Here is a 13223-nt window from a genome sequence, read left to right as displayed (position 1 = left end):
GTCATTACTTTCAAACTTCCTTTTGTGACATAGTGGTGATATGCGCTGCAATCCTCCATCCTTGCTAACATGCACAGAAGAAAAAAAAAAAAGCAAGGACAGCGCTCTGTAGTGCCCATAAAACCAAGATAAGCAGGCAAATAAATAACGGTATCCTGCTTACCACAGTAGGTTGTGTAACCCATACACAACAATAGTAAAAGGTGTGCAAGGTAAAACAAGGATGGGATCTGTAGCCTCCTTGACCCGGATGATACAGCAAACACAAAGGACACACTTCATAGGAATGGGCAGGAATTCACCGGCGCTGATCAAAACCATAACATAAGTTGAAGGAGTAGCTTTATTGGACCATCATCAACACATTTCACCGCGCAATGGCAGCTTCCTCAGGCAACATGCACCTCGTAGTGAAGACATGCACCAAACTTCCCCTGACGTATTTACACTTCCTGACATGCGCATTGTAAGTCATGGGATGCCAGGTGCCAATGATGTTTGGGCCCTACACAATATTACTCATGGTTTTAATGTTGTGGCTTATCAGTGTAAAACCTGACCTCGTGATATCTGTGATCTTACACAAAGCTACAATAACAGAGCCTTCACTGAAGCCTGTGAAGATAGTGCATGCTTACATTTTTTCCCTCAAGTTGCTAACTGCACTGCAGGTCTATGTGACTAGATAGAAATTATGCTGTGATGCATTACGGTTCTCTCTCCAAGTAAATGGATTAAAACTTCAGGGACCTATGATCGCATACAACAAAGATCTATGGACACCTTATTTGATTTTCAACCATCTTTCCTACTGTCTTGTGTAATGGAGATAATATTCATTTCCCTATGGGCTTCACCTCAGATAGAACCTGACATAAAAGCACTGCTTGGAAACAGCCTTTATCCTTACTGCTGGTTGTTGACTCTGACGCTTCCGATGCAGAAGATATGTTATCGGAAGATTTTTCTTCTGTAGTGCTATGTACATTAGTGCCTGTCCTGTCATCTTCCCTTTGATCCAATGAAGATGCCCCAAGTGAGTACCGGCTGCCATTTAATGAAGGAGAAGGCTCAATTACAACAGGTTTAGATTCCTAAAAATAATAAAATAAACGAGAATACCAATTAGAACTAAAAAAGCGACAAAGAACAACATACAGAAGCTATTATTCAATTATTTTAGATGAACTGACAACAGTGACAGGAAAACATGAAATGCAATAACATTCATATTAAAGCATGGGTTTATAAATTTGGCATGCTTTTTCAAACTAAAAAAGTTAAAGCTTACAACGTGAGCCAAAAATAAATAAATATATATATTTATAAAATCATAATTAGAAGAAAGTCACATTAAAAGTAAATCCAATAACTTCTAGTATAGAAGCCACACCATACTCAAAAGAAGACTGCTAACAAGTAACTAAAATCTCCAGTGAAAAATAAAGAGAAAATAGTAGACTATTAGAACAATACATCTGAAATATTATTAGTCTCAGCAGCAAAACCCAAAGTAAGGATTAAAAAACAAAAACACACTTGGTGGTCTTTTATTAGCCATGGAAAGCTAAATGATAACGCGATAGCTTTAACGTCTTCCTCCACGGTTTTATTCATTTTCACAATGAATGACTATGGCAGCACCCTTTATAAACATGAGCTATAATAATCTAGAGACTCTAAGGATTTTTCATTCCTTGCCATTGTCATACAAAGCAAACACATAGTGTAGTTTATACTGTAGTTCTTGTGGAGAAACAGCAGGGACATTGTTATCGTCTTGACAGTACTTAGACCACAATTTTCTCATTACGGTCCTTGGCATACTGGGCCCTAGCATTTTATTACAGTTTTCATACTACATATTTCATTAAAGTAAACTCATACAAACTTTTAACATTTAAACTAAGAATTTACATATTCTGTGTCATTTTTCCCTACAACTCCTTTTATTCGGTGGTTAAGGAGCAACCTTAAATTCTGTTCCATTAATGATACTAATGATCATGACTAAAGAGATGAGCACATAATACAGAGCCTCCTGAAACAGATGTAGTAATAAACCATTTCTTCTAAACCTGCGGTGCCAAGGATCCTGTCTGTGCTTTAGAATGTCTTTTTAAATGCACTTCTGGCAGCTTTCAAGAAACTGTCTGCAGTCTCTGCACATTTTCATGTCAGTAGGCAGGGATTATGATAGCCATATTATACATTAATGACATTAAATGTTTACCACATAATGCTATCATTTCAAACTACTAATAAAATAATCTGTGATCCATCTCTATATTTTCAAGTAAACATCAGTTTTACACAATTTTTAAATGGCTTACTTTATCAAAGCCATCATGGTTCATGATAGATAAGGGAAGAATTTTTTTTTCTCTTAGTGGTCCTCAAGTGACCGTGGTCAGGGTCCTAGGCCTAATACTGACACTATAAAGAAGTTTATAAGCTTAAAGGGGTACCCCACTGGCCAGCAATGCTTAATTTCAACACCAAAACCAATTGCTTTCTTTAAGCCACTACCAAGTCTGACGGAGTCAACTGATTGAGAAAATAATAGATTTTTTCAGTTTCCAAAAGGTGATGAATTAGACACTTATATAACTGTATTAGTGTGTATAGTGTGGATATCCTCAATAACCTAAGCTACCAGAAGCACAATAGAGCTGTCATTGACACTATCTACATCTAATAATGAGATAATCTGCTTATTTTGACACTGCTCAAGTGAGGTTAAAAAAAGCAAAAAATAAAAACATTAAAGAAAACTAAAAACCATGTTAATTATGAAAACATCATTTAACTATGCAGTCAATTAATGAGAATACATTCCTTTAAAGTTGGGAATAGCTGGGAGTTTTTTTTTTATATTAGTGTAAATAGAGATTTGCTAAAAACCTGACATGGAAATTAGAATTCCATGAAGATTTCCTGTTTTTTTTATGCACTAATTCTGCTTTAAAAAAAAAAGGAAACGATTTATATGATGCTAGAAAACTGCCATTTTTGTATTTCCTTTATTTTTAATTCCTTCTTCATTTGTATTGGAAAACTTTGAGGCTTTCGTGGGTAAGTTAACTTGCATAACTGTTACTGCTTCTTTATTAATCTGAGCAAGAGTACGGAACTTTTTGTGGCAGATATTTATGCATTTCCTATGTTCTATGCTTTTTTTTTTTAATAATGGGGGACTGGTGATGTAGCACATGTCAAAGCAATGAAAGTGGAAAGTTAGAAATGTTACACTAATCTGTCAAAACACATCTTCACTTGGCTATTGGATAAGCCACACTATATAATACTATAATTAGGTCATCATTTAGCCATTTAAGACAAAATAATGTCCATGTAAAATTTACATTTACAACTATTAACTCATATATATATAGTGAAGAACAACAAATTTGAAGCCTTTTATAGTCAAAAATAGGCCGTAAAAGAGAAGCAACAATTTTATGATCAGGGAAAGTATTGAACAAACTAAGGATATGTTCACATCAGCGTTATGAACATCAGTTCTGTTAGATTAATTATTGTCATTTAACCTACAATTTTAAACGGATGACATGGGTCTGGTATTTAAAAATAGTAGAAGGGAAGACAGGAAAAAGCCGGGTATAAAGCGCAAACCACTTCAGACGTCTCTTCAAAGGTAATACAACTTTATTACAGCCACATACAACGCATTTCGAGGCGCATGCCTCTTCTTCAGCTTTTTTATTTTTATGATCATAACAGCGGCATCCCGGCACAGCACGAAGTGCGCGATGTCCATTTTCCCTTTACTATAGCGGAGAGAACACGCAGCAGTGCCGCGAGTATTGTAGGGAGTACGCATGCGTGATACTCTCTCCGCTATTATAGAGAGAACGCGCCGGCGCAGAAGTCTGGCTTGCTCTTAACACAGAGCGCCTGCGCCGGCCTTGCCTCCATGGTTCGCTAAGAAGCATACCATCCCGAATGACATCCATACTGAACCAGCAGCTTTTTATTGTTCTACGTTATTCTTTAATGTGTTTTATTGTTTATTATTTATTGTGTTTTAAACAATGTGGGCCAAACACCTGGGCATTACCTGCAAGTTGGGCTCCGCCCAGAGGGAAGGCCCAAAAAGCCCCGATCTTTGGCGCCAATTTTAGTTATAAAAAGTACACAGAGGCACTAGCATACAGATAAGCCTGTTACCTGAAGAGGCATGCGCCTCGAAACGCGTTGTATGTGGCTGTAATAAAGTTGTATTACCTTTGAAGAAACGTCTGAAGTGGTTTGCGCTTTATACCCGGCTTTTTCCTGTCTTCCCTTCTACCATATCCATCGGCTGGAGTTCTATCCACGCTGACACCGGAAGAGCAGCACCACTATCCACCTATACGCTTCAAGTAGTTGTGAATTCTTCACAACTAACCCAGGTGAGCACCTACACTTAAAACCTGTCAGTGCATCTCCTGCCTTATTAGATTACTGTCCCATGGAAAGCTCTGTCTTTTTTATCTTATAGAGACAATTGGTATTTAAAAATGACTTCTTAGAAAGGTAAGTTAAAATATTAGAAAACATTAGTTTAAATGTTTATACACCCAATTCTATCTGTTTACATCTGTTTTCTAACAATTTTCAACTATTTACGTTAAAGGTCACATGACATGGCCTCACTTTCTTTGCTTTTTTTCGTTTCTGAACATGCTCTGTTGCAATAACGGATTGTAACGAATGTGAAAACCTAATGGACGCACAGAGGTTACTTCTGTCACCATAGCCAAACAGGGACAATCACTTGGCACACAAGTGCTGCAGGAAAAGGAAATGTGACGTTACAAAGTGAGGTGCTAGGCCCAGCAAACTGGTGTCTGAGTAACCATGTGTGCTAACAACTACTGGACTTCCTGCCTGGAGGGAAAAGCAGAGAGAAATATTCTGTGTGCTCAGCAAACATAACTTGAATATTGCAAAATTATACAACTTTAACATGTGCAGCTATATAAAGGTAATTTCATTTGAATGGAGTACTATTTTAAGGGCAACTGAAAGTAACTGATGCTAGGGGAAATTTAAAATTGCCCATTAAAATGAATGGGTTTTCGTTCTTTTCAGTTTCTCAGACTTTTAAATGGAACTGAGGAACGGAAATGAAAAACGCTGATGTGAATCCAGCCTTAGAAACAAAGGGAGACGGAAAGACTGATCTTCAATTAACATCCCGTACAGCTGCAGCTAGCCCATCTTCACTGCTACAGTCTTCTGCTTTTACTTAAGTCCATCAAAACATACAGTCATGTCCGAAAATTTTGGCATCCCTGAAATTTTTCAAGAAAATTTTTATTTCTCACAGAAAAGAATTGCAGTAACACATGCTTTGCTATACACATGTTTATTCCCTTTGTGTGTATTGGAACTAAACCAAAAAAGGGAGGAAATATAATGTCACACCAAACTCCAAAAATGGGCTGGACAAAATTATTGGCAACCTTTCAAAATTGTGCAAAAATAAGATTGTTTCAAGCATGTGATGCTCCTTTAACCCCTTAAAGACACAGGGAATACCTGTACGCCCTGAGTCTGCTCCCTTTCTATAACGTGGGGCCACCTAGCAACGGCCGAGACCCGTGACTAATAGCGCGCAGCACTGATCGCCGTGCTGCGCACTATTAACCCTTTAGGCGTGGCGTTCAAAGTTGATCACCGTGTCTAAAGTGATAGTAAACTGCTCTCGGCTAGCTCAGGGGGCTGTTCGGGACCGCAGGAGGGTCCTTACCTTCCTCCTGCGTCGCCGTATGACTGCTCAGTGCCTGAGATCCAGGCATGAGCAGTCAAGCGGCAGAATCATTGATCAATGGTATGGTATTGTATAAGACACCAGTGATCAATGTAAAAGATCAGTTAGTGCAGTATTCTAGCCACTAGAGGGGGCTATAACACTGCCAAAAAAAGTGAAGAAAAAGTTAAGACTATTTAACCCCTTCCCTAATAAAAGTTTGAATCAACCCCCTTTTCACATTTAAAAAAACAAAAACAAACCGTGTAAATAAAAATAAACATATGTGGTATCGTCGCGTGCGGAAATGTCCAAATTATAAAAAAATATCATTAATTAATCCGCACAGTCAATGGCTTGCGCGCAAGATAGTCCAAAATAGGGTATTTTTGGTCACTTTTTATATAATGGAAAAATAAATAAAAAGCGATCAAGAAGTCTGATCAATACAAAAATGGAACCCCTAAAAATGTCAGATCACAGCGCCAAAAATTAGCCCTCATATCGCCCGTACGCGGGAAAAATAAAAATTTATTGGGTAAGAAAATGACAATTTTAAAGGTATAAATTTTCCTGCGTGTAGTTATGATTTTTTCCAGAAATATGACAAAATCAAACCTATATAAATAGGGTATCAATTTAATCATATGGACCTAGAGAATAAAGAGAAGGTGTCATTTTTAACAAAAAATTTACTGCGTAGAAATGGAAGACCTCAAAACTTACAAAATGGCGCTTTTTCTACAATTTTCTCGCACAGTGATTTTTTTTTTTTCCGTTTCACAGTAGATTTTTTTAAGGTAAGGAGAAAAAACCAAAGTGCAAAAACGGAAAAACCCTCAGTCCTTAAACTCACCTGGGGCAAATAACAGGTGTGGGCAATGTAAAAATCACACTTGAAAAGAGATAAAAAGGGGAGAGATTCACTTAGTTTTTGCATTGTGTGCCACACTAAACAATAACAACAGTTTAACCCCACCGGGGTTAACATGACCTCTATATTTAATGTGTCTAAACTAAAACATAACTTTTATTGCTTGCTAAATAATATAGTGAACGGTGAGAATCACACTATTTAAAAACCCAGCCCCTTTTGTGTCTCTAAAAATTCTGAGTGTCAAAAGAACCACTGGTGGCTTCAATATGACATGAGAGCACTTATAGGTGTTTATATGTACACCATTAAATACACCATTGTATCAAATATTGGAGACATCTGATGTCTTCCATATATAGTGTGCTCTTATATGAACTATAGAGGTAATCCAATGACCTGCTGTGCACCGCAGGTCACAAAACCAGTGTTGTATAACCTCTTATTAATGCCTTTTATAGAGGACACTTGGGGGTTGCAAATTAAAATATAATACTGTCACACCCCGACATGTTTCGCCACCCGGTGGCTTTATCAAGGAGGACAACTGACAGCATTGAATGTTGGTCACAAATGATTCCTTTTATATGGTGTATCCCTGACATCATTATCCTCAGCTCCAATCACGGAATCCCTTTCTGTCAACCAATCATTATATACGGAAGACATCAGATGTCTCCAATATTTGATACAATGGTGTATTTAATGGTGTACATATAAACACATATGAATGCTCTCATGTCATATTGAGGCCACCAGCGGTTCTTTTCAGAATTCAGAATTTTTAGAGACAAGGGGGCTGTGTTTTTAAATAGTGTGATTCTCACCAGTCACTATATTATTTAATAAGCAATAAAAGTTATGTTTTAGTTTAGACACATTATATAAAGAGGTCTTGTTAATCCAGGTGGGGTTAAACTGTTATTATTTAATACCTCTTTATGTGTTGTGAGGCCAGATTTTAGTAGGTTTGCCACACTAAACATGGACAACAGAAAGAGGAGAAGAGAACTATCTCAACAATCTCAAGGTTACAAGTCCATCTCCAGAGATCTAGATTTGCCTTTGATCACAGTGCGCAACATTATCAAGAAGTTTGCAACCCGTGGCACTGTAGCTAATCCCCCTGGGTGTGGACGGAAGAGAAAATTTATGAAAGGTGTCAACGCAGAATAGTCCGGATGGGGGATAAGCAGCCCCAAACAATTTCCAAAAATATTCAAGCTGTCCTGCAGGGAGCATCAGTGTCAGCGCAAGCTATCCATCCACATTAAAATAAAATGAAACGCTATGGCAGGAGACCCAGCAGGACCCCCACTGCTGACACAGAGACATAGAAAGCAAGACTACATTTTGCCAAAATGAACTTGAGTAAGCCAAAATCCTACTGGGAAAACGTCTTGTGGACAGATGAGATCAAGATATAGCTTTTTGGTAAAGAACATCATCCTACTGTTTACCGAAAATGGAATGAGGCCTACAAAGATAAGAACACAGTACCTACAGTAAAATATGGTGGAGGTTCATTTATGTTTTGGGGTTGTTTTTCTGCCTCTGGCACTGGGTGCCTCGAATGTGTGCAAGGCATCATGAAATCTGAGGATTACCAACGGATTTTGGGTCGCACTGTACAGCCCAGTATCAGAAAGCTGGGTTTGCATCCGAGATCTTGGGCCTTTCAGAAGGACAATGACTCAAAACATACGTCAAAAAGCACCCAGAAATGGATGGCAACAAATCGCTGGAGAGTTCTGAAGTGGCCAGCAATGAGCCCAGATCTAATACTCACTAAGGGAATAAACATGCCCAATACTCACAAAGGGAATAAACATGTGTAAAGCAAAACATGTGTTACTGCAATCCTTTTCTGTGAGAAATACTTCATGTTCTAAAAAAAATGTCAGGGGTGCCAACATTTTCGGCCATGACGTATGTATATATTGATTATTTTTTAAATCCATTTTGTTAGGACAAGAGGCTTATAAACTTCAATAAAAGCCATTTACTATCAAGGAACTGAAGAATAAATCATGCTTTTTGGTTAAGTTAGAAAAACAAAATTCATGTTTTTTACAAATATACATCTACATACAGAGTGCTTAAAGCCTCTTAAAAAAAAAAAGCTTACATATTTCACATATTCCTTCCACTGCTGCCACCACTGCATAGATATAAGAAACCAGTTGTGCCCAAATTGAAGTCCATGTCGACCCTCTCTTTCCAACCATCCCCTGCAGACAAAAAAAATATATATGTTAAAATAATGGACTATAAAACACTGTTTACATGATCCATACATGACTATGCTCTACCTGATGATCTGCCCTTCTTCTTCTGGGGTGGCTGGTCTTAAACCCAAAACTATGTGGCAAACCTAAAGATGAGAAAATAGAACAATGTAAAGCATTACATACAGGCTCTATCCTAATAAGAAAAATACTATTAATAGAACAAATCGTTTCTTTGCCTACTTTTAAGGCCATAACCCTTTTCCCTTATCTGGTCACAATGGATTAAAGGAGCAAATAAAAGGTAATTCCTTTACATATTCCAAAGTGTCTTCACTTTTCTCCTTAAGATTGTTATTCAACGTCAACACCAATCAGAATTGTCATATGTACAAAGGTTTTATACGCATAAAAGGTTTTATACACATATGCACACAAGAAACACATACACACAGAAAAAAACATGCAGGATTAAAAATGTTTATTATTTCATTCTAAAAATAATATCTTCAATAAATAATTAAGTAAAAAAACAAAACTAAGCCCACCAAAAGAAAGAGAGACAAGTATCTGCGCTGGGGACAAGCGGGGCTCTGTGTGCTGGGGACAAGCGGGGCTCTGTGCGCTGGGGACAAGCGGGGCTCTGTGCGCTGGGGACAAGCGGGGCTCTGTGCGCTGGGGACAAGCGGGGCTCTGTGCGCTGGGGACAAGCGGGGCTCTGTGCGCTGGGGACAAGCGGGGCTCTGTGCGCTGGGGACAAGCGGGGCTCTGTGCGCTGGGGACAAGCGGGGCTCTGTGCGCTGGGGACAAGCGGGGCTCTGTGCGCTGGGGACAAGCGGGGCTCTGTGCGCTGGGGACAAGCGGGGCTCTGTGCGCTGGGGACAAGCGGGGCTCTGTGCGCTGGGGACAAGCGGGGCTCTGTGCGCTGGGGACAAGCGGGGCTCTGTGCGCTGGGGACAAGCGGGGCTCTGTGCGCTGGGGACAAGCGGGGCTCTGTGCGCTGGGGACAAGCGGGGCTCTGTGCGCTGGGGACAAGCGGGGCTCTGTGCGCTGGGGACAAGCGGGGCTCTGTGCGCTGGGGACAAGCGGGGCTCTGTGCGCTGGGGACAAGCGGGGCTCTGTGCGCTGGGGACAAGCTGGGCTCTGTGCGCTGGGGACAAGCGGGGCTCTGTGCGCTGGGGACAAGCGGGGCTCTGTGCGCTGGGGACAAGCGGGGCTCTGTGCGCTGGGGACAAGCGGGGCTCTGTGCGCTGGGGACAAGCGGGGCTCTGTGCGCTGGGGACAAGCGGGGCTCTGTGCACTGGGTTTCTGTGACACCCCCCCCCCCCCCCCCGGCTCACACAGCCGGATGATTAACAAGCCAGGAGCCTGCACAGAGCCCTACTGCCCAAACTTCCTATATTTGAGTGACACAGGCAACAGCTGCATGGACAGAATTTTTTCACCCAAAAATATGACCCTTTTTATAAGAAATGTTTATTATAAATATAATCTTATTATCTACATTATACAAATACACTGAAAGCATAAAAAAGGTTAGAAAAGGTTAAAAAAAAAAAAAACTGTGTCAAATGCAACCAATGCATCAAAGTGGGTTTTCTATAAACTCATAAAGTAACGGCATACTGCTAGGATCTGTTGGGGTTTGACCTTTGGTGCCCAATCGGTCGTGAGAATTATGGGTCCCCAGACCTGATTTAGCACTGCATCCCCTTCACTTTTTTAACCAGTTAAGCAATACATGGCTACATATTGTGCACCTTATGGGGGATGGGAGCCATGCTGCAGTTCCCTGCACAAGTTTATGGGGCAAACTGCAGTTCCCTGAACAGTTGGGTGGCTGCCATTGCTGCTGTGTTGGGAAAAGTACATCTCAGTGTTAGCGGAGGTCCAAATATTGTAAACTTGTAGAACATGTCTCCAATTTCAAGGTAAAGGGGTATTCCGGGCAAAAACATATTATCCCCTATCGAAAGGATAGGGGATAAGATGTCTGATCGCGGGGGGCCCGCCGCTGGGACCTCCCGCGTCCTCCCTACAGCAGCCCACATTCTATGCGTAGTTGCGTCTGAAGTTTCGGAAACCTCCAGGCTTCCGAGATGGGGACGTGACGTCATGCCCCGCCCCCTCCATTCTTTTTTATGGGAGGGGGCGTAACGGCCGCAACACCCCCTCCCATAGACATGAATGGAGGGGGCGTGGTGTGGCGTGACGTCACGTCCCCGTCTCGGAAGCCCGGAGGTTTCCGAAACTTCTGACGCAGCTACGCATAGAATGCGGGCTGCTGCAGGGAGATCACGTGGGGTCCCAGCAGTGGGCCCCCCGCGATCAGACATCTTATGCCCTATCCTTTCGATAGGGGATGAGATGTTTTTGCCCGGAATACCCCTTTAAGCATAGTTAACAAAGCCAGTAAATAAAAAACAATATCCCACATGTAGTTGGATTTTAGGGTTTTTCTATCAATGGGGAAAACTAACCTTATTGCACAAAAAAATTTAATGTAAGCCTATCAAGATGCAGAACACAACTGTATGAATTAAAAACGTAATCTTTATTGTTACACATGTTTAAAAACACAAGTAAAGGAGAATATAAAATGGACCAGCAGCAGTTAGAAATAAACAAGTCATAGTACAGGGCAACAAGTATTGTTATCATATATCTAAGGTGCTGGAAAAAAGTTCAATGTCCAAACAATTAAGATACTAAAGCAAGCCTATTTATATAACCAGGACATCTTTACTATAACAAAAACACACCATATGATAGTATACAGCCATAAGAATGAAGACATCAAATTGTCAGCTCTAAGGGATAAATGAGACAGGGACGGAGGATAGGTGTGATCAGAAACAATATGTTTTAGAGCATCATCCAACCACCATCTGCGTGAAGCCAGACAAGTAGAAATCCCATATACCATTAGGAGCAAACAAGATGCTGTACTTACATGCCCAGGACTATGACCACCCCTACGCTGTTTCGCTTTATGCTTCCTCAGGGAGTCCCCCACCACAGTGACCACAATCCTGGGCATGTAAGTACAGCACATTGTTTACTTCTAATGGTGTATGGGGTTTGTATCTGGTTGGCTTCATGCTGATGGCGGTTGGATGAGGCTCTATAACTATTGTTTTTGAGCTCACTTATCCTCCATCCCTATCCCATTTATCCCTCAGAGTTAACAATTTGATGTCTTGATTTTCACTGCTGTATATTACCATATGGTGTATTTTTGTTATAGCGGGGATGTCCTGTTTGTACAATAAGCTTGATCTCTCTCATCTCTGTCTACCATCCTACACGTTCTCTACGATCTGCTAATGATCTCACACTAACATCTTCCATAATCCGAACTTCTCTTCAGACAGGTCTATAACATTCTCTAATTGGCCTCAACATATCCCCACACCTCTTGTTTGAATAGTTATTGTGTAATATTATGTCTGATACTTGTCTTTGTTTGTACCCCATAATTGTAAGCGCTGCGGAATCTGTAGGCGCTATATAAATAAATTATTATTATTATTATCTAGCTATATACCTGTTCAGACATTGAACCCTTTTTTATGTCCATTAGCACCTTATATATGTAATTATTATAACTTTTGCCCTGTGCTGTGACCTGCTGCTGGTCCATTTTATATCTATATTTCTTTGCTTGTGTTTTTAAATATGTGCAACAATAAAGATTGATTTTTTAATTTACACAGTTGTGTTCCGTACTTTGACAGGATTACAAAAAAAATGTAATCCAAATGCCCAGTGCCCTTCCACGTTGTTTAACCCCTTAACGACCACTGACATATTTACATCAGTGGCCGACTCCCGATCTGTGAAGCGCGCTTCGTATCTGAGGGGTCCCGGTTGCTATCAGCAACCGGGACCCACGGCTAATACCGGACATCACCGATCGAGCTGATGTCCGGTATTAACCCTTTAGAAAATGGGAGAAATCGATACCGGCTAGCTCAGTGGATCTGTTCGGGACCGTCGCGGTGATATTGCTGCATCCCGAACAGCTGAGAGGACAGCAGGAGGCTGTCCCTACCTGGCTCCATGCTGTCCGATCGGTGTTTGATTGCTGCAAGCCTGAGATCCAGGCTTGAGCAATCAAGCGCAGATAACACTGATCAATGCTATGTTATTGCATAGCATTGAACAGTGCTTGCATTCAGTGTGTGCAATGTTATAGTCCCCTATGGGGGCTTTCACATTGCAAAAAAAAAAGTGTAAAAAAAAGAGTTAATAAATGGCATTTAACCCTTTACCTAATAAAAGTTTGAATCTCACCCCATTTCCCATTAAAAAAAAATGTAAAAGAAAAACTGTGTAAAAAGAATAAACAAACATTTGTGGT

The 13223-nt window shown here is 40.5% G+C and overlaps 1 protein-coding gene across 4 annotated transcripts in view; it reads right to left on the bottom strand.

The window, feature by feature from the left end:
* USP32 (ubiquitin specific peptidase 32) overlaps positions 1 to 13223 on the bottom strand; it is a 252360-nt gene that overhangs the window by 80718 nt on the left and 158419 nt on the right. For all 4 annotated transcript variants that reach the window (XM_056556716.1, XM_056556713.1, XM_056556715.1 and 1 more), the window contains exons 11-13: positions 8945 to 9006; positions 8761 to 8863; positions 911 to 1094 (exon numbers count right to left, since the gene is read on the bottom strand). In XM_056556716.1, coding sequence (XP_056412691.1) covers positions 911 to 1094; positions 8761 to 8863; positions 8945 to 9006 — 349 coding nt within the window. The remainder of the gene's footprint in view (positions 1 to 910; positions 1095 to 8760; positions 8864 to 8944; positions 9007 to 13223) is intronic.

Source organism: Hyla sarda, chromosome 2 (genome assembly GCF_029499605.1).
Source record: "Hyla sarda isolate aHylSar1 chromosome 2, aHylSar1.hap1, whole genome shotgun sequence".
Taxonomy (NCBI): Eukaryota; Metazoa; Chordata; class Amphibia; order Anura; family Hylidae; genus Hyla; species Hyla sarda.
The sequence above is the reverse complement of the archived record's forward strand: the minus strand, read 5'-3'. Positions and strand labels throughout refer to the sequence as shown.